Source organism: Haliotis asinina, chromosome 5 (genome assembly GCF_037392515.1).
Source record: "Haliotis asinina isolate JCU_RB_2024 chromosome 5, JCU_Hal_asi_v2, whole genome shotgun sequence".
Classification (NCBI taxonomy): Eukaryota; Metazoa; Mollusca; class Gastropoda; order Lepetellida; family Haliotidae; genus Haliotis; species Haliotis asinina.
Genome location: NC_090284.1, coordinates 34,695,615 through 34,718,516, shown reverse-complemented (window position 1 = coordinate 34,718,516; position 22,902 = coordinate 34,695,615). Strand labels below are relative to the sequence as shown.

The 22,902-nt window shown below is 39.1% G+C and overlaps 1 protein-coding gene across 1 annotated transcript in view; it reads left to right on the top strand.

Annotated features, from left to right (window-relative positions):
* LOC137284151 (uncharacterized) overlaps positions 1–22,902 on the top strand; it is a 36,551-nt gene that overhangs the window by 5,541 nt on the left and 8,108 nt on the right. Inside the window, exons 3-5 of the mRNA XM_067815840.1 lie at positions 13,687–13,917; positions 17,079–17,288; positions 19,658–19,768. Coding sequence (XP_067671941.1) covers positions 13,687–13,917; positions 17,079–17,288; positions 19,658–19,768 — 552 coding nt within the window. The remainder of the gene's footprint in view (positions 1–13,686; positions 13,918–17,078; positions 17,289–19,657; positions 19,769–22,902) is intronic.

Sequence of the window (22,902 nt, the reverse complement as noted above, 5' to 3'; positions counted from 1 at the left end):
AGAGATTGTCAATATTTGTGATGACTGCCATATATTTGATGTTTGTAATCTTCCCAAGAAAGTTCCTTGATGTGAGATACAGCCGGCTGGTCTTCTAGTGTTCCAGGCTTGTTCAGTGTGGACCACTGATGTAATTAGGAAAGTGTAATTTGATGATGATTCTGTTTACTTTGAGCTGTACAGACCTACAGGAACTCAGTGTGCATGGCTGTGGGTTGCTGTTTGATGTCTGTCAGTGGCCTCCATGTACAGTGCAGAGTGATGGCCCCGCTGAAACCAGATAGCACAGCCTTTATTACACCATGTGTTGAGATAATGTACTGGGGGAGCTGCTTTTCTTGGGTGTTGTCACTTTACTGATGCTCAATTCATGAGTGAAGGAGAAGTATGTCACCACCACCAAATTCTCATAATATTTAGTTTGTGGACGTCATTTTAATGAAGGTATGTGCTTCATTACACCTGATACGTAGAAGAAACTTGTTTCTCATTTGACACTTTAATGTTCACAATGAGAAGTCCCAGAAAGTACAGGACAATAATAGAGGGGTTAATATAGGACAACAAGGGAATAGTAAATACAGGACAAGGGATGTGTAAATACAGTGCAACAACAAACAATAAATACAGGTCAACAACTAGGATTAAGTACAGGACAACAGGGGATAGTAAACATATGATAACAGGAGGGATAACACAAGACAACAGGAGGGGTAACAGGAGAGGTAACACAGGTTAACAGGGGATAGGTAATACAAGACAACAGGGGAGAGGTAACACAAGACAACAGGGTGGGGTAGCACAGGGCAACAGGGGAGGGGTAACACATGCCAACCAGGAAGGGTAACAGGACAACAGGGAAGAGGTAATAGGTGAACAGGGGAGGAGTAACAACAACAGGGGAGAGTAGCGCTGGTCAACAGGAGGAGTAACACAGGGCAGGAGGAAGGGGTAACACAGGACAGTAGGGGAGGAGTGAACACAAGACAACAGGAGGGGGGTAGCACAAGACAACAGGACGGGTAATAGGACAACAGGGGATGGGTAACACAAGACAACAGGAAGGGTAACACAGAACAACAGGGGAGGGGACAAAAGACAGCAGGATTGGTAACAACAGCAAGGGAGGAGTAACCAATGGCTGTAGGATGGTTTTTGCAAGACATTGAAGAATAGTTTGTGGAAGATAGTAAGGGATGGTTTGTGCAAGATGGAATGGTTTGTGCAAGATGGAATGGTTTGTGCAAGACAGTAAGGGATGGTTTGTGCAAAACAGTAAAGGGTTGTTTGTGCAAGACAGGGATAGTTTGTGCAAGGGAGAGGGTAGAGGAACCACATGCTCACCATGTCATGTTGGAAATTGTGTTTTTAGCAAGTTGAGTTCTGCAGGAAATGATTGGGTAATAGTTTATAATAACTTCCTTTTACATTGTGTGTTCCTTTGATAAATCGGATCTTGGCCTCTTCATATAAAGTGTAACTTCCTGTATTGCCTGTATTGGAGAGTCATGTTCTTGCCATATGTAAATTTTTTACTCTTGACCAAATTTGCATAAGTGTGAACCAGTTGAGCGTCCATGATGAATAATGACTCATGATGTTTTGTATTGTTTCTTCTTCTTATAGACCTCACAAGACTTTTTGATCTCAAATACAACCAAAGAAAGATATTGGAAAACTGAATGTGTCTTTATGGATGTATGTAATATTTTGTGTAAGGTGTGATGTATGGATCAACTTGAATTTGCCTTCCAGCCTTATGACAAGTCATAAATTACATGCAGTGCATGGCATTTGTCTGGTTGAATTAGATCAGAATGAGGATTGTTATTGGTTGTGTTCTATTTCAACTGCAGACTGATTTGTCAACTATCACTGACTACTTCTTCACTATCATTTAGTTGCCAAGATGTCAAAAGAATGGCTGACATTATGAAGCTTCATATTCCTTCCCTATATTGATGCATCTACCAATGACTGTTGATGTAGTTGAATGTGTTATGCTGAACAGTTTTGTAAGTTATGTCTTCTGAGCTGCCAGGTTTAGAAGGTGGTGAATCCTTCCAGAACTCTTTGTGAATTATTTTAGGACTGTGCAGTAGATGAAGAGGATTTACTTTGATTAGATGAAGTTTGTGTCGACAGAATCCTCTGTAGGGAAGGGTGAGTGCAAAGAGGCCTACTATTTCACTTAGATGTCAAGTCATCTGTGTACATGATTGAGTATTTCTGATAGCATTTATTTATGTCCACATATCAGTGTTGATTCCACTGGGTGCCACGTCCTGCCTGGTGCTGGGAGTGGAGACTACAACTGGTGCTGTTTATTTATCAGACTGTATCATTCCTGGCATCAACTAGAAACACATTGCTCTCACAGAACACATGGCTGCTTTGTTGCCCAGCTCAGGGGGATTTTATCAGCTTTTATATGAATGAGATATGACTGATCACTTGTTTCTTGAACAAAACTTTTTTGTAGGGAGTTAATTTTGTGTAGTGATACAGAGTTATGGAATCAGTTTCTTATAAGATTGACTGAGATGAAGCATACTCTGTGTCACAGAGAGACTGATATCAATAGGGCTATCTGTCCAACATTGTAAACTGATCGCTCGCTTGTCATATGTTCTCTAAACTGTCATCTCTAGATGGTAGATTCCACTCTGACTTCGGAAACAGGTTTCATGTGGATTCAGTTTCCTCACAGTATGATAGAACATCTGTCATCAGAAATGTAGATGTATGGTACAATATCCATATAAAAAGTTGTATAGATTCTGCCTAACATAAGTTCTCAAAATCTTAATTGATCAGAGAAAATGTTTTGAAAAGCTTAATAACTAGCATTTCCTACAAGCTCATCCACTTCAGTTCTTATGTCTCCTGTGTTAATTTAGGAATTTGTTGTGCAAAGAAGTCACTACAAATGGATATTTAATGAAATGTGCATTGGAGACATTGTGATGATGCTGAATATGTGTATACTAGTTAACACCATATGCAGCTTGTAGTCTGGGATTATGCAGAAAGTTGGCAGACTTTTCAAGTGGCATCAGTGCCATTCATTCCTAATACGTAGAAGGTATGTTGGATCCATAGGTGCTAACCTTGGGAAGGTCCTGTATGCTTATCACTTATTACAAATCATCTCATATTTAATTATGATCTGTTTCCCTGCTACCTTTGCCAGCAAACATGATTTGTATGGAAATTAGCACAGAGCGCATACTGGCCTCTTAAGGTTTCTGACAGGTCCAAGTTGAGATACACTTTTGGCTGCAACTGCTCTACAGTTCAACCTCATTAGCCACCACCTTCCTTTCCATGCCTCTTTCCCTGGTCAAGATCTCCATTCTGTCCCTTACTCCCCCACCTTCCATCTTAAACTGATTGGTGATCTTTATCACCTTTGTTGCCTGCTTGTTTGTTAGGGTTCAGTAAACAGAGGTGCTGACTACTTTTGTGTTATAGTACAGTGAACCGAGGTGCTGCCTGCTTGTTTCTTGGGGTACAGTGAACCTAGGTGCTCCTTGTTTGTTAGGGTACAGTGAACCTACATGCTGCCTGCCTGTGTGTTGAGGATCAGTGAACCAAGGTGCTGCCTGCTTTTGTGTTACAGTACAGTGAACCGAGGTGCTGCCAGCTTGTTTGTTGAGGATCATTGAACCAAGGTGCTGCCTGCTTTTGTGTTACAGTACAGTGAACCTACATGCTGCCTTCTTGTTAGGGTTCAGTGAACCAAGGTGCTGCCTGCTTTTGTGTTATAGTACAGTGAACTGACGTGCTGCCTGCTTTGTATTATGAACAGTGAACCTAGGTGCTGTTTGCTTGTTTGTTGGGTACAGTAAACCTAGGTGCTCCCTTCTTGTTCATTTGGGCACAGTGAACCTAGATGCTGTCTGTCTTGTTGGAATATGAGACATACACTGTGCCCCAATAGGGATTCATTATCAAATGTAGGGGCTGTCATCCAAACTAATATGGTCAAGCTAAACATATACAGTGTGTGCAACTGTATTTTTCATCAGAATTTTAGTGCCATTTGGTAAAATCTTATAACAGGTATAATAACCGTGCCATTTTCATTATTACATGTTAATCACCATGCAGTTATTGATTTCTGTAAAAGCTCTTATGTAATGCAGAATTACATGAATATGGTGATACATTGTAGTTGACAGTGACAGCGTGTGCAGTCTGACAGAGGCAGTTTGAAATGGATGATCATGTCGGTGAGATAAGACAATATAGAGTAATGTGACCTATTGTTTGCAGACATGCTAGGAACATACCTCAAGTTCCTTTTTGTACTTGGTGACAGTTGACACATGGGGAAGGAATGTAAAGTTGACAGAGATCAAAGTGATGGTTTTGTCTACAATCAATCATAATGACATCAACCATTGTGCATGACATTTATCATGGTTCATTCAGCTTTGTACAGGGTAGGCGGTTGGCAGGGATCTTTCCCTTCTCAAATTGCCTTAATTTGATCTCAACTGCCTTGGAAACAGAAAGACTGAGATTAATGTCATATGAGCAGAAAGATTTGAGCAGGGTTAAATGAATGTTAAGAATATGACACTATACAAAAATATTTTATTCCACCTGGCCACCGGAAGTGGAAATATTGTCCTTCATTTTCAGTTGTTCAAATAACACTAGGAGATAGCATCATAGCTCCCACTTTGGCGTCCATGGTGTTCAAGTAACACTAGGAGATGGCGACATTGCTCCCACATGGGTGTCTCTGGTGTTGAAGTAGCATTAGGAGATGGCGACATGGCTCCCACATGGGTGTCTCTGGTGTTGAAGTAACATTAGGAGGTGGCGACATTGCTCCCACATGGGTGTCTCTGGTGTTGAAGTAACTTGTGGTGTCTCTGGTGTTGAAGTAACATTAGGAGGTGGCGACATTGCTCCCACATGGGTGTCTCTGGTGTTGAAGTAACATTAGGAGATGGCGACATGACTCCCACATGGGTGTCTCTGGTGTTGAAGTAACATTAGGAGGTGGCGACATTGCTCCCACATGGGTGTCTCTGGTGTTGAAGTAACATTAGGAGATGGCTCCCTCATATTTGTCCCTGGTATAGAAGTAACACTAGGAGATGGCAACATTTCTCCCACAGCCACCAAGTGCATGCTAGACATTTGATATGTATAATGTTGAATAGTTTGTGAAAGCACTGTTGAGACAGTACATACAGACGTTGTACAATAAAGATCAGACAACCACATTAACAATAGCCTGTGGTTTGTGTGCAGTATGTAACTTCTTTTGTATGAAGTTGACCATGTGTGAAGTGTTGATGACACAGTGGTTCATGAAATGCTTGCATCTGCAGCTGTATACAGGCAGTGTTCCCCCGACAGCCCATTGCAGTGGCTGGGTGTCACAGGTGTGGACCCACAACAACACGCAGCCAAGTAGCTGGGGTCGGTATGTGTAATGCTGGGGCAACGAAGCAGTGATTTAAAAAGTAGCTTCTGTTTTAATGAATGATTTTATTGGCATCAATTCTTACTCTTCACTCCTCAAACAGGATCTTGAACTTATTTCTAAGGAGCTGAGATTAGATGGTAAAGGTAATACAGATGACTTAGGTGGTTGTCTGCTGTGTATGTAGCCATCGTCTTAATGTTACTATCTTCTGTATGTAGCCATTTTCCTAATGTTGCTGTCTTCTGTGTGTAACTATCTTCTGAATGTAGCCATGTCCTTAATGTTTGCTATCTTCTGAATGTAACAATCTTCTGCATGTTGCTATCTTCTGTATGTAGCCATTTTCTTGATGTTGCTACCTTCTGTATGTAGCCACCTTCTGTGTGTACCCATCTTCTGTATGCAGCCATCTTTATTACAATCTTAGATAAATGATATTGATGTCAACCCAGTCATGTTTATAGATTTACATAACCATGAATATCTTCATGCTGTTCCTCGTGTCCGACTTGACCAGCAAGCCAGATTAGAAACATTTGTCCTTGTATTAAATTCAGACTCACATGTGAGAGCTTGTATGTTCAACAGCAAGGGTGTAGCTGCTCTCACACAGAAATAACACTCTCACCGGAAGTTGCAGATGCAGCATGGCATATCGTTTTGTAATTGAGGGCATCAAAATATTCCAGTGGAATGTTTGTGGTGCATGGTACTCTTTTAACAGCCACTGATGCAGCCGTCAAACAAGAAGTATGAAATGGACGTAATTGCCACATCTTTGCAGAATAGTAGCAAGAAAAATATTAGCTTCGCTCTGGTATCCAGATGGATAGAATTAATGCTATAAAATCAAATTCTGTCTAATTTGTGGGCCTTAATGGGGACGTTACATTATTATTAAATAATAATTGATTATGTTATTCAGGTTTTTTGTACAGTTGTGTAATTATGGTTCTGTCAATAGCCCATTTAAATGGTCAAAAGTGGCATCATTCATATCATTTTCAAACACACTTAATGGTGCTGTATGGAATAATCAGTTATAGTTGTTCAAGGGAAGATCTGTCATATTGTGTGGCAAAATATTTCAGGCTTTATGTCTCCCTGTCCTTGTAAATCCAATTTGTTGATATGACATTGCTGATTCTATCAGCTGGTCATGTACAAATCTGGCAAGTCATTAGATCTTGCTTATGAATCATCTCACTTAGTAATTACTGTGGAATCTGGTCCTGGATGGAGCTGATAGTATGGGCAAAAACATAGGCCTGCTTGAGGAATGGTACACTGCAGTAATGATAAACTTGATCTTGATACAATACATATCTCCAAAAGTGTGTTTGGGAAAACTGCAAAATGCAAAATGGCTTGAAAGCCTGTTTACCATTGTCAGTCAAGCTCTAGATATTGTGGTGAGGTGAGCGTGAGTCATCGTTTCTTAGTAATTAGTGAAGTTGTCCTTGATGTAAGTAGATAATATTGTTTGGGTTAGCAGGTGAATAAAGTGCTTCCTGAAAGAGTCCAGCTGTTGGCACTGCCAGTTGTTGACAACCATCATGATATCATGGCCATTTGGATTTATTGATTATTGTATCGTTCCTTGCAGTATCCAGAACAGTTAATCACTTCATTGTCGATTTAAATTAATTTTTGAAAGGCATAGCCGAGAGGGCCATCTCATTTGGCACTAACAAACTTTGATGTTTCTGTCTTTGTACTTTCATTTATCATTCCCTGTAGTTTCTCAGATGAAGCATATTTGGTTATCCAAACTAATTTCCTTCTATCTTGCAATTTAGTTACATTTGTCAAAAATAGGCAGTAACATTTGCCCACATTTTGTGACAGGATATCAGTGTATTTTTGAGTAAGGGGTGTGTATATTTTATGCATTTATGTTTTGTTTAGCTGAGCACTGCCTGAAAATTTTATCCAGGGTTTTATTTGTTTTATTAGTCTTCTTGTGTGAGTATGTATTGTTTGATTCTCCTCTCAAAATGAACTGTAAAGATTTAATCATAGACAGCACAGTATATGTGCATGTGTTGAAACAAGTGGTGTTATTATACATCCTGGCTTATGTCAATCCAAGAAGTATGAAGTACTTGTAGTAAGGTCAACGTTTTAGTCCATGTACATACTTGTGTGTGAGTCCAATCATGATGGTAATCAGCCTGATCTTGTTTTTCATGTAATGACATTCCTAGCATACCACTGACATTTGATGTAGGCCCCAGCACATATTATTATTGATGACAGGACATGCCATGAATGCCAACAATTACCTACACTGACAATGGAATCTCTAGCAGGTGTCAATATGAGGACAAGGCTGAGGCCTTATGACTGGACAACTTGCTATAGGCAGGCTGCCAGCCAGCCAGCCAGGCAATCAGGTGTGACCAGCAAGCCTTATCCTTAGCGATTGAGGAACAGTTATTTATGATCACTTTCACACGTCTGTCAGCAACAGATGTCACTGAATATATATATATGGCTTTTGTTAAGCTGAATGACTTCCACCTACTGTTGTAGTCCTCGTGTCGTCAAAGCTATATTCTTATTCGACCTGGATTTGTGAGTGCACACATACCACAAATCTGAGTAAATCTTATTTTTAAAAAAAAATACATTTGTACTTGTGTACATGCAGTGATGTGTGACACCTGTCACTTACAATGCAATTAAGACACACTGTTACATGTCTGTATTTACATTGCAAACATCACTGACTTCTACAGGTGTGTCTGTGCTGGATGGCCTGGCACTTCCCACATGTTTTAAAGACTCTGTACTAAACAAGAACCAAGCTGTATGTTGCATTTGGCGAGTGGGTGTTCTTGAGGTGGACCTAATTGTAGGACTCAGAATATAGGTGTGCCACATTGAGAAGCCTATGATTGTTACTAAGGTGTAACATCAGGACAAGAATGTGTGTGTAGGAAGAATACCATACAGTCACAGGGTTGTGTTGTAAGTTCAGTTCAGTCATCATAGCAGTTCTTGGAAACATGTGAGAAGGTAAATAAACTATGAATAAATGAGCTCTCTTCTTCCATTGCATTGGACTAAAATTAATTAGAATTTCACTTTATTATATTCACATTTGTTATATGTTTATTGTGTTCTGTTACCAAGTTAAACCACAAAGATGACAAGATATGTTATATCCGTGACATTTAGAAGCAGTAAAGAAATTTTTGGCTTTATATTCTGATGGTTTTCAGCTTTAGCATCTCTTTAATCCTCAGTATGGATGTTCATTGTAAGAACTGAACATTTGATAATCAGCATTTTCAAAACTAGTAAACAATAATTTAGTATCATACATGTTACATGTCCCGGGGTAACAAAGCGAGTTCTATTTGCCAAGACCTCAAGCATCTTCTGCAAAAGCATTGGATATACTTTTCTGATGTCCAAAGATGGTTCAAACAAGTTTCGTCAAACATGCTCAATTTATTAATACAAACCCTATAAATGCTCATGTTTGACTTCCCAACTGAAGGTCACATAGGGATCAAATATAATTGGAATAACTTGTTAACACTTGCCTAACAAGACATACACCTGAAGCAGTAGTTAGTTAAACTGTCAGAAAAAATAAAGTAACTTTGATGCTTAAGGTACAAGACAAATGTTTTTTAGTTACCTACCATGTTTATCAGTAATACTAAAGGAAGAAGCATCTGATGGGAAATGACACTCTAAAGTAATTTGAGATTAATGGTTCAGCCTTTTCTTCATACAAATACTTCATCAGTGAATCATTGAATCATACATGTCAGAAACTGTTAGCACTTAAACTGAAAGAACACGACATTTGGGAAAGTTTACATGATTATTGTCTCACAGGAATATGGAGTGCCCCAGTCCAAAAACAGAGCTGTAGGTAAACAGGCTTAACAACCCAGCACAAGTTAAACACAAAGACATAAGCCTCAGAATAGCAAATCTTGTTGTGTAACCCTTGCAAGAAGTTTAGTTCTGTTGAGGCAGATGATGTTATTGTGTGGAAACGATGAGGAGGAAGAGAGTATTAGACACTGTTACTATCTAGCCACAACCAGAACTGGCCACCAGGTGTTCATCAGTATACATGTTTATGGTGGTTAGATTAGTGCACCCTAGTAGAGGTAATGTGAAGTGCCAGAGATAACAGTTAATCAAGAGGTGCTTGATTGTCTAATAATGATGTACAGGAGGTGGATACTCTTTGATGGGATCTGGGATCCTCTTACTGTTGCTAACATTTCTGCTGAAATTACAGGTATGAAGGATAAAAAGAACTTGTATGTAAATGGTTCAGTAATGCAAGATATCTGTTGCATTTAAAATGATATTTTGCAAAATAGATGTAATGAACTTTGAGAAAATTTCAGTAGACTGGCATAATGATATTTGGTGAATGGTAGGAAATAGAGAATCTCACCCTGGTGTCTACTGATATCAAATATACCAACATGACTTGATAAAGTAACAAATATCTGAGGCATACTTTTATCATCCGAAATCATTCTCCATTAGTTTTCAATGAAAAATGTACACCTCTGCCATTAGATTTGCAGTGCAGTGATGTCAGGCCATTGTGCAAAATCTACCGTCAAAATGATATGTCATAGGAGATATTGTCTGCTCTCACACAAGCGATATCTCCTGTGGAATACAGTTTTTGGATGATCAATGTAATTCTGTGGAAGAGGGAGCATTATCACTGAAGTTTGAACATGATCTCTGAGCTCACATAATTGTTCAATATTGTTTTCAAGGGAGATTACATTGACAATGCACGTTAGATTGTCCAGTGAGGTCAAGACTTAATTATCCAGTGCTACTATATGACTTCATACATGACTGCTTATCTGTGATATAGAACAGGAACAGGAACAGGAACATTTGCTTCTTCACATTTCGGATTGCACTGCACTGGTCTACATTTCGGATTGCGCTGGTCTTCATTCTGATTGTTAATTATGTTATATTGTAATAGTATTGTACAACTGATTAGCTTACGTAACAGAAATAACCCGTGAAGGTCCCGGGGTAGAATAGGCCTTCAGCAACCCATGCTTGCCATAAAAGGTGACTATGCTTGTCGTAAGAGGCGACTAACGGGATCGGGTGGTCAGACTAGCTGACTTGGTTGACACATGTCATTGGTTCCCAATCGTGCAGATCGATGCTCATGTTGTTGATCACTGGATTGTCTGGTCCAGACTCGATTATTTACAGACCGTCGCCATATAGCTGGAATATTGCTAAGTGCGACGTGAAATTCAACTCACTCACTCACTCACTCACTCACTCACGTAACAGAAATATGACATAGACCTGCCTGTAGGCATGTTCTCTTATTCTGCATCAAAGATGTGAACTCTTCAGTGCTTGCTTCATTAATGATGATACAGGAAGTAGTTCCAGAGGTTCAGATCCTATTTCAAAATAACAACAACATAAATGTCACAAAAGGGCCACATGCTATGGAATGCTGAATGAGTATGGAATATGTTGCTGCTACTATATCTGAAAAGTGAAAGGTCAAGCCCACCAGATTTGATCCATGAACATTTTTAAAGGATCAGAATTTGCAGTATAATACTTGGTGTTCCTAAATGTTGTCAAATTTCATTTGAGTCTTGAAAACAATAAGCACCATGATCCATAAACACCAAAATGTGGGTCAGTGAGAAAGTGTTGAGTTTCATTATTCCAATCATAAACCATGAGCACAGATGCCTACTTCTACAGTTTTGTCATCGCTGCTATGAATTTTAGCCTTAAACTACGCCAATGCTAGTGCATTAGAAATTCTACGAAATTTGATGAATCCATCATGATTTTATGTATTTAGTTGACTACTAATTTTATGATGTAACTACTAATTTTGAACCTTGAAACTACTATTTTCAACACTTGAAGATTGGCATCTCTGCATGACAGCTGTATCCATCTGAACAAAGAGGACAAATCTTAAACTGTACCAATTGTAATGGACAAACGACCAAGATGAGCTAACTTGTTTTCTTTCTGCACTCTCACTCTTGTGAGATACCTCAGGAAGTCTTATCCATGGGTAATGTTCAGATCAGTTCCTTTAAAACAAGCAAGTTGAATGCTTAGTTTGGGGCTCATCACTTTGACATGCGAGCTTGCAAAACAACAGCTGGCATTTCCTTTGAATTATCTGTTTGGTCATTTACTTTTTGTTTCCTTGAACAAAATGAAAATACCATAGGTGCTGTGTGATTTCTAACAGCTTGGACATCTGGATATGTTTTACTAATGTCAGGGATATATGCATCCTTTCGTACAGTACTATTGGGGACAGATTACCAAGGTTGATATGGAATGTTTTAGTCGTCTGACAGCAGGAGCAGCACATTGTGTAAAACTGAGGCCAACAGTGTGCGCGGTACAGAACAGTTGCATATGCCCAGACAAAGGCACATGGTAGCTAGTGAAATGTAATGCAGTATTTGAATGAGCTTTATGTGGTTACAATCAACACAAAGACTGTTCTGGTCTCAAGATTCTTTACTTGTTTAAAAGATTCAATTTGGTCAGTCCATGCTTGTCAGTGTCCAACCATACTTTCGATTGTGTCATTTAAAAATTGAAAAATCAACACAGATGAAGTGGCCTAGTATGAACTCTGTTGTCATGGGCAATAAAAATCAAAATAGGTGTGACATGGGAAGAGCATGTTTTTGACCCGACTGCACATGTGTGCTACTATATAGACTAGAATTATCTGCATGCAAAAAGATAGTTTGCACATATGGTTGCCATAGAAACTGAACATGAGCAGAATGAATTTTTGTGAAATTGAAAGTGATGAGCGTGGTTTTGTAACCTTATTCTCAAGAAAAACAAAAATGAGAAAGCTGAAGCTCCATATGGCATGGTTGTAGGCATGAGCACATTCATGTTTCCTCAAGGTGTCAAGACTGCCTAGCAACATTGATGGAGCTTTGTGAAAATGTGCTCTTTCTCTCTCTTTTTCTGATAGTATTAATAACATATGTTCTGGAATGTTGTTGACTGCAACGATACAGTATGTGTTTTACATTTCCAAGAATCTGTTATCAGCTCTTACTTTGGTAAAACTCAGCATGGCCCCCAAAATGTAATCAATGCTATTGACTACTGAATCGGTACACATCCCAGGTGAACCACTGTGATGCAACTCAAGGAATTGTGTCTGAGAGTTCATTGTAAAAATATGAAAAGAAGCGTTGTAGTTGTCAAGATGAGCTGCCTATTTCTCTTTGTATCCACACAACTGAGTGAGTGTGCATGTGCGTGGAGCACAAAAAAAATTCATTCATTCATTCATTCAGCCATCACAGCCACCATCACTCTCTCTTGCAGGTGGACCAAAATACTACTCACAGTCAGATTAAGTAAACAACATACATTGGACCATCACAGCCACCATCACTCTCTCTTGCAGGTGGACCAAAAGACTACTCAGTATCAGATTAAGTAAACAACGTACATTCGACCATCACAGCCACCATCACTCTCTCTTGCAGGTGGACCAAAAGACTACTCACTATCAGATCAGTCCCGTGGTTTAGAAAATATTAGATCTTAGAACTATCACCCTTCAATGAATTCTTATATCTACCTCTGTTTGTGCTGCAGACCTCACTGGCATGATGTGATGACATTTATGAATATATATGTCATGAATTAGAATCATTATGTTAGTCATTCCCTTTCAATGCTCAACTGTAGCTTAGAACATTTGAAACTTTGTTGTTTCCATTTCATGGAGGTAATGAAAAACTTTTATTAACCATAGCAACTCCATTGACTGACTTTCCAGTGAAAGGCTAGAACGTTGCCCCCATTCATGACTCAAAATGCTAACCCCAGATGGGTGGGCATTTTAGCAGCAGTTGTTTATTGTCTTGCACATTGTGTTCCAGTTAGATGATCACACGACTTAGTGCAAATGTTATGCTTCTTCAGTGACAGTGAGGACAATAGGCCAACATCATTCATATATCTAGTCTCTGCCTTGGGTGTAAGGGATAGCCTAGTTTTCAAAGTGGACATGACTCACCCCAAAACACTGCTTCAGTATTCCATATGGGTACATGGTTGCTCAGTCCAAATGTAATAGTTTGAGATCATGTAAAGTGTTACTTGTCATACACAGATGTCAGTTTGTTGACACTACAAACTTCCAACTCATACTTGTCTACAAAGATACCAATATTTCATTTCAGATCGCCTACAAGTTCTTTTGTACAAAGATGTCAAAGAAGCAATGCGTGATGGGGGCAAACCAAAGTCAGTGTTTCCACTGGAAGGATTCTATGGCATCGAGTCATTCCAGTTTGACAAGGAGGCCAATGTTATGGCATTGGTGTGCCAGAAACAGGTTACTCTGCTGGCCTACGAGTCTCGAGAAAACATGATACAGTTTGAAATCAAAATACGCAGAAGTCTTGGCCAAGGTAGGTATGAGACATGAAGTACATGGTCAGTGTTCCTGAACTCAAGCTGTCATTTGGTTCATATCCTTTCTTGTGTGTACTGTACTTATATTTAATTGCCACTGAGGTGCAATGGGACTAATGTCCAAGTCCACCCAGCCGTGAATGGGTACCTTGTAAGGATGGGAAAGCCACATTATCTCGGTGCGCCTTGTAGGCTACATTAAGAATTATTGCGGTTTGTAAAACTCCATTTCAGAGCTCATTTAACTTCAAAATAGCAAGAACATGAGATATGATTATTGGTTTTATGTCATGAGTTGTTTCACAATTATTTGAATATAAAATATACTCAAACTTGGGACATGAGAGTTCATACTTGAACAACATGGATCATAATTTTCCAGTTATGAATCTCCCGAAACAACTTCATCAAGGTTTTTATACTGTTTTGCAGGGGAATTTAGAAAACAAAACAAAATTCCATTTATCCAACCCCAAATTTTATTTCCCCACAATTGTCTGTCTACATTAAACTAACGAGTGTAAGACACCACACACTGGCAATATCCCACTGAGGTCCTATTATGACCAACTAATTTCTAACAAGTCAACCGTTCAACATCTAACACACAGATGTCATATAATCAATGTCATAACTCTCCTAACCTAACCCTAATACAAATACTTTTTTTGCAGAATCACGAACTGTTCTTATATAAGACATATGCATGGAAATCTCGTGCAGAAGTCCTTTCCGTGAAGCGTAGTGCGTTTGCGAGCACAACACACTGTCCAAGAACAAAACATCCACTAACTAAACATGTCCGAATACGCATTCCACGAACCGTTCTTCAGTCCATATACCCAAACATACATCGGATTAACCGATTAACATTTTGTAACCTGTTCACCAATGAGCGTCTTTGCTGTACCATATATCCATTGTAGTTTGACATGAAAACCATTTGATAACATTGAGGAATTAGTGGAGGGTGATGTTTTCTGTTTGTAATGTTTTGTCTGTGTCGTGTGTGTTCACATGTAGCAAGTTCTAGCCTATCAAATAAGAAATTCATGTGTAACTTCACTATTTGATTGATATTATCCACACCCAATTACACACATACGTATGATAATAATTAGCACATGGTTTGATTGGGCTTTTTTTTTTCAACTTTATTGGTTGAAGTGGCATATATGATTAATTAAAGGAAAGGTATCAGAATCTACAAAGTTCTCTTTTACGTTGCATGTGATCTTTAATTATTAGTTGTTTTTACGTTGCATGTGACCTTTAATTAAAGGAACATAAAAGACAACATTGCAGTTTCTGATACCTTTCAGTATTCACATACTGAAACAAATCATCAAAAATGCCAATTCAACCTATAAAGTTAAAAAAACGTGATGGCAAAAAAGCTCACAAAATCAGAGTTCAAACAATTCACTAAATTTTCCCCAGCGCTGGCGAGGGTGGAAATAGTTTCATAAGCTGTGCTGTGCTGTGCCCATAACGCATATGCAGTGAAAACAGCGCTTGAAACAGTATGCCTGCCCAGAGGTCTTAAGCAGTAGTCTAATCATGGTTGTGCACACAAACAAATAATCTGCTCATTACATAAAAAAACTTGTTGATTGTGGTAAGCAGCCTCTCTCGCAGAGAAAGCTCCATGTCTGTTTTATTGACACCTACTTGTATGCCTGTCTGTCTACTAAAGACAATATGCAATACACAGCTTCAATCATTGACCACATGCAATTTGAACTTAACACCTATCAGACTATACGCCATAAACAAAATAAATTGATTTACGCTTTGTGCACCCAAGTACTGTCTCTGCTGCATTATGTAATTTTGTAATTAGGCAGGTGTGATACTTGTACACATGACATAGTTTTGTGTCTGTTGGTTGAAAACAAACAACATCCATTTTTCTCAAATGACTTGTTCTGACGGAAACTGGTGCAAACCCTTGTCACTTTCAAGTCCTGCTTTGTACTTGGACGAATGACAGTTTCCAGCCACGCAGTAGTTCACCATCTCTACTGACATGATTTTTTATTATACCGACCACAGATTTAGTGAATATGTATTTACAAAACCCATCTCTATATACGTTCTTTATGGATAACAGCTTCTTCTGGTGCTTATGATTTTCTTTGACAACGGTATATGAACCCACACTGAAACAACGCATCAAGTACAATAAAAGAACTTGCTATCCATAAAGAATCTTACTTCCTTGTGACTCGCCATAATTCTAAAATGCCCATCAAAAAGATCATCTTTCCATACACACAATGAGCCCTCAGCATATCAGCAAATGAACCAGCCAATCGGAAGCCATCGTTACACTTGAGTTCACACCCACCTGCTATGACTTGGTTCGGTTTCCCGAGGGCGTCTTTTCAAGGGAAGTAAGCCCAAGTACAAAATATTGCACTTTTGAATCACGATTGTACGCTTATGATTTTAATTATTTGTTTTTTTTACAAGCAGCAATGTATATTATATGTCGTGAATAAGTGATAATTGCGTTTTAATTATGTTTGATATTTTGGTTGCATGTGACCTTTAAAACTGACTGTCAGTTTCATCAGTGTGAAGTATGCAAATATCAATGGTGAATGGCTGGCCCTGAAGCCCCTTCAGTTTGCTTCATTAGGGCAGTCCAGATGTTTCCAACCAAGGTTAAATATTATGGTGTTTGTCAATGTTTATGTTTGAAGAGGTTGAGGTATTTTTTATGTTAGCTGGATGTAGGCAAAAATATATACACACTTCCAGTTCCAGCTGTCTTCTCAAGAAAGCTGCTTTGGATGTATTCAGAAGTTGAAAATAGCACAAGTGGTTACCTCAAAACGAACTAACATCAATAGAGCTTAGTTGAAGATGGATCTGACCACGTTCCTCTTATGTTTGAAATGTATGACAGAAATAATAACTGATTCTCCCTTTTTGAGATACAGCTTTCAGTAACATCAAAGAGCTTTCTCTCTTAGTTGAAAATTACAACTGAAAGGGTATATATTGCTGAAGTAACTAGCTATTACAACGTTTTGGCACCTGCCACATTTATCATCAAGACATATTCTTCAGAGTCTTAAGAATCTTACTTCCGTATTCCTGAAACTCTTACTTATTGTTGGACCAATTGGAAAGTTTGTGCACTTTTCAGAACATCAGTTTCCTGTAAGATTGGCCAAAGTTCCTCACAACAGTCGTCTTCCCTTGGAGTTGATTCGATTGCACATTCATGGACAGAAGTTTTGTATGACAGCATATATTCCGCCCAAAATTCTTCAGTCTTGGCAGATTTGTGATTTAAGGAGGTTTGGATCCGTGGATGGAAAATTTTGCTTTGAAGGAGGATCAAAATGTGGCCGAGGTGAGCATTAGCATGTGTTTCCTGACAGGACTTTCTGGAAAGTATTTACATAAATTATGAATGTGAATGCATGTTGGATTGGACTGTGCAGTAAAGATTTTAATTCCAAATACTTTTTAAACCAGCTTTCATCGGGAGAGGGCATAGTGCTATTTCTTTCTGTAATTTATTATGGTTGAAATAGTACAGAATTTAAAGAATTTGGTGAGCCAGAAATGATGCATACAACTTTATGGATTACAACTTGTTTATTGCATAGAGCGGTATTTTTTTATGTGGATACTTACACTATTACATCAAGGTAAAAGCTGTATGTTTCATTTCATGATTTGTTAAACACAGTGATAACATTACATGCAGTACATGTGGGAAATGGAGACATGGCCCTGTAGTTAGTCCAGTGTAGAGACTGTTCCCTGTTCTTTGAAACAGAATTGAGCCTGACAGTTCCACACACTATTCTTTGTAGTCTTCAGATATTGTTGTAAAAATGTTGTTTGCTCAGTGACCGTGGTGTTTACCATTTTATAAGTGTTGGTGTCAATTATCATGATAGGTATCTGATTAGATGGTTTGGTGACATTAATGTAACATGTGGGTAACTTTAGGTAACATATTTATGGTAATTATATTAATACCTCAGTCAACACTTGTTATTTGCCAAATGTCAGATCATGATCTTATTGCAAAACCAGTTGAATCAAACTGTGTTGGCATTTATGCTTTATTGCTCTGACATGTTTGACATATGAAACATTATAGCTCTAAGTAGGCTGATTAAAGGTGAAAGTCACAGCTTATATAATGTCCAAAGCTTATTACTGCAGGAATGTGAGATTCAAACAGATTGATATGTGTGAGGCAAGAAAAGGTCTGATTCAACAGCTAAAGAAAAACCCAGAAAATTCAAAATTACTCTACTGATATTTATTAGTACTTCCAATTCAACTGGTAACACATTATGTAAATAAATACATTGGCATGAAATGTCACTCACATTATGCGTTTTTCATGCATTTACTGTTTTTACAAAAGACACAGGTGTGTAGAAGTGAGGTAGTACAATACACCCCTACAGTTAGTCTTATTCAACATGAAGGCATAACACCATGGCACCCCTCCCATGAAGTGTTCATCAACACATGTCTTATCAAGTTTTTCATTTTCATTAAATATCATTAGCCAAGTCGCGTACAAGCTCGTTAGTAGATCACGCCTACCTACCACTCGTTAAAGAAACAGGATATAGATTAATACATACAAAACAAATTCTCCCTGAGAAATGGTGTTTAACTTGTGAAAAAAGACGTCTACTGATGTTTTTTCACAAATCTGTGGGTTGTGGGGGCCATCTTTTGTTATCTGGTCCTTCAACTGAAATAATATGTGTTAGTCTTTTATTGCATATGTACAAGATCTTCTTTAAAATTCTGAATCCTTCTAGAACTTAACTGAGGGTTTCACTGCAAATCATTTTTCAAATTAAGGATTTTGACCAGCACCAAATTATGACTAACGCTAACTACACTGACACTGTAAGAACAAACCGATATTTTGTGAACCAACTAAAAACATTAGTATCCAACAGTTTGCTGTACATGGAAAGTGAGAGCAGACCTTGTCACCACTTGGGGTCTCCTGTAGGGGGCAATACAGCTACTCTATTATGTCAACACCTGGACAGGGCCAAGGGTGTGGTACTAATTCATGTTAATATTCACCATTACGAACAGATATCTTGGTATAATTTCAGAGACAAATTATGCTACAGTGTTGAAATGTAGTAGTCTGGGAGAGTAGTAATATGGCAATGCGACGCTGTGTGCCTAATGACGTGAGAGGGAACTGCCTGTGTGGTGTGTGACTAATCCAGCAGCTCATTACCAGAGTCTTTGTGTGTACTACCATTCAGGTTTCACTGCCTCAGTTAAAACTCCATCCCGAAACAAAGCTGTATGAAACATTAATCGATGACAATAGAATCAGTTAATAGTCTGTGATTATGATGTATGACTGAGAAGGCACTCTTTGAGTGAAGTGGATCCTTGGGGACTGTGTGAGTGAAGGGAGGCCTTGTACAGTGTACAGTGTGGGGCAGGCTGTGAGTGAAGGGAGTCCTTGTACAGCGTGGGGACTCTGTGAGAGAAGGAAGTCTGGTACAGTGTGAGGCAGATGTGGGGCATAGTGTGAGTGAAGGGAGTCTGTACAATATGGGGCAAGTATGTAGAGACCATGTGCAAGCACCTTGTGTTGACAGCATAAACTTGTCAAGCTTTTCTTTGATGTCTCAATCACTTCCACCGTGTGTGTGTGTGTGTTTGTTATTTTTCATACATCACAGTGACAGAAACTACTATCGTATTTTTCAGGAATGGGAATCCATGTAGCTCTGTCTGAGCAGGCTGACGAAATTGCCAGCATTGTACAACAGGCCAGCCAGGGAAAACAGCCCAGTTCCCATAGTAACATAAACAAAAGAAGTGAGTTCACTTTTGATTATTTTCAATTTCATTTCAAACTTTGTAACCATATTCACCAGATTTCCACCAGACTAACTTCACTGAGTTTCCTGAGGTGTTTTATTGCAAGTATTGCTGTGTGCTGTGAGCATTGATTTCACAAGGAGGCTATACATTTCTCCCTGTCCTTGTCTCTCCCATGTCCTGGTATGGGGCAGTGGCTGTCTCATTTCTTCAGGCAAGGCATCAGGTTCAGCTGCTCTCTCTTCTTTCAGCTTTAGCAGTATCTGCTTGTAGAGCTTTGCCATTGTGATAACAAATTATGGCTAGTAATGTCTCATTGTCTAAGTTAACTTCATGTAATATCAATGTTGAATTAACAGTTTTGTATTGAATGGTGATGGAACTTATCTTTTACTGGCAACCGTCATTGAACAATTACAGGTATATAATATAATTATACAGTGGTACAAAACACTAACAGACAGTGATGTATATTTAGAAGTGGTATAATAGAACCAAGGTGTTATGTATTATGAAGATTCAGTCAAGTGCTGAAACAGTGTGACATAGGAGCATGTATCTGTCCCCAGTCTAAATAGTCTGAATTTAGCTGTGGTCTATAGTCAATACTGGCTGTGTTTGGTTGGTTGAGGGGAGGCAGGGGAAATCTCCAGCAGCATCCTGTTACCTCAGTGTTTAGTAACTGCACTGAGGCAGCAAGGCTCCTTCCCCTGGGGGCCATTAGCAAGGCTTCTTCCCGTGGGGGCCATTAGCAAGGCTCTCAGCTCTTGCTAGTGAACAGCTGACAGACATACAATAGTCACAGTCATTGCATGTGTAAATGTGGGTACCTGTTTTCATCATACCTTAGTCATTTACTTATCAAATTATATGAGTTGAATCAAGAATATTTTATGCCAAATTAAGGAAAATATTTGGAACAGCTCTACAAACTGTAAGGATGGTCTGTCAGTAATGATTGGCCAGATCTGCCAACACCCATCTTACACTTTCATGCCATGCAGCAGACAGGGTATAGGGTGGCCAGATCTGCCAACACCCATCTTACACTTTCATGCCATGCAGCAGACAGGGTATAGGGTGGCCAGATCTGCCAACACCCATCTTACACTTTCATGCCATGCAGCAGACAGGGTATAGGGTGGCCAGATCTGCCAACACCCATCTTACACTTTCATGCCATGCAGCAGACAGGGTATAGGGTGGCCAGATCTGCCAACACCCATCTTACACTTTCATGCCATGCAGCAGACAGGGTATAGGGTGGCCAGATCTGCCAACACCCATCTTACACTTTCATGCCATGCAGCAGACAGGGTATAGGGTGGCCAGATCTGCCAACACCCATCTTACACTTTCATGCCATGCAGCAGACAGGGTATAGGGTGGCCAGATCTGCCAACACCCATCTTACACTTTCATGCCATGCAGCAGACAGGGTATAGGGTGGCCAGATCTGCGGATAGGGTATAGGGCTTTCAGATCTGCCAACAGGATGAACAAGTTTCACATTCTGTTACATGAGACGCATGTACTTGAAGGTTGAAATAAATATATGTGGTTGTTTTGAGTAATGGGACAGATTTCAAATGGAGGATTGGATTGTCTATTTACTCCTGTTGGCAGATGGTTGTTTTTATGTTAATGTGTGTTAACGTGCCTGAATGGTAATGAGCTCCTCCCAGTTGTGTAGTGTGATCTGCGAGATGCGGGCCGATACTCTTATCTCGGTGTGGGAGGACAGATGTGTTGTCATAACAGTTTATGTTTCTCAGTAGATAAATACCTAGCGATGAAGAACATGGAGGTAAAGCAGAACTTTGCTTCATCACTGTTGATAGGAACTGTAAACAAGGACCCAGTGTCTCCTTTATTGGATGTTTAGGAACACATAATGCACAATGTCAAAACACAACCATTGAGGGCAGACAAGATAAACACCATGTAACAAGCATGGATGATGATTGGGATATAGTCAGGCTGTTGACCATTGCACCACTGACGGGAGCTAGCAATCAGTGCCTCGAATACATTTACCTTATATCAGTATAGCATTGCACCAATGTAGGGAGCTAACAATCAGTGCCTCGAATACACTTACCTTATGCCAGTATAGCATTGCACCACTGTAGGGAGCTAGCAATCAGTGCCTCAAATACACTTACCTTATGCCAGTATAGCATTGCACCAATGTAGGGAGCTAGCAATCAGTGCCTCGAATACACTTATCTTATGCCAGTACAGCATTGCACCACTGTAGGGAGCTAGCAATCAGTGCCTCAAATACACTTACCTTATGCCAGTATAGCATTGCACCACTGTAGGGAGCTAGCAATCAGTGCCTCAAATACACCTACCTTATGCCAGTATAGCATTGCATAGCATTTCTGTGATGATAGGTACTGCTCCTGTATATAAAAAACTGTATGGCAAAGATCTAATGTATGACTGATTTAATTGTACATAAGCACTTCAGTAAACTGTTGATTCATCAACTTGGGTCATGTATCTATTAGTGGTACACATACCACATGCTGACCTGAGTCAAAGGTCTTTGTGAGCAACTGCCATGTTCAGCTTGTCTGATAGGCCATATTCATTGTCATGCTTTTCAAGCAAGACTCTGGTGTTCATTGACAAGTCAGCACTATAACTAAGGGTTTCCATCTGTTTTGTGAAAGGAACGAAAGATAAAAAAAATTGGTTTTCAAGACCAAAAGCTTTAACTGCCTGCTCAGTTTTAGCTTTGAAGATAGTGTTTAAGTCATGTTAGCAATTAGGTAATGTTAATTTTTATATTATATTGATTTATTTCAAGGTTATAAGATATTTTGAGTCTTACCATAATTACCAGCTCAACAGATGACAGTATAAATATCTTTAGTGCGACTATTTCTTGGAAATGAATAGTGTAGTCATGAAGCATACATTTTATGAAGAAGCTGATGAATGTAGCAAGAATTTTGTTTTGTGCTTATTTGTGTTTATTTAATGAGTTGTGGCTAGTTTTATGCTTCGTCAGTTTCTTATATGTGATCAGCCATTTTATATGCTTCTCAGTTATGTAATGTTTCATAGACATTGACCTACTCAAATTGTGTTACAATGTTATGTCACCAAGTAACTACTTA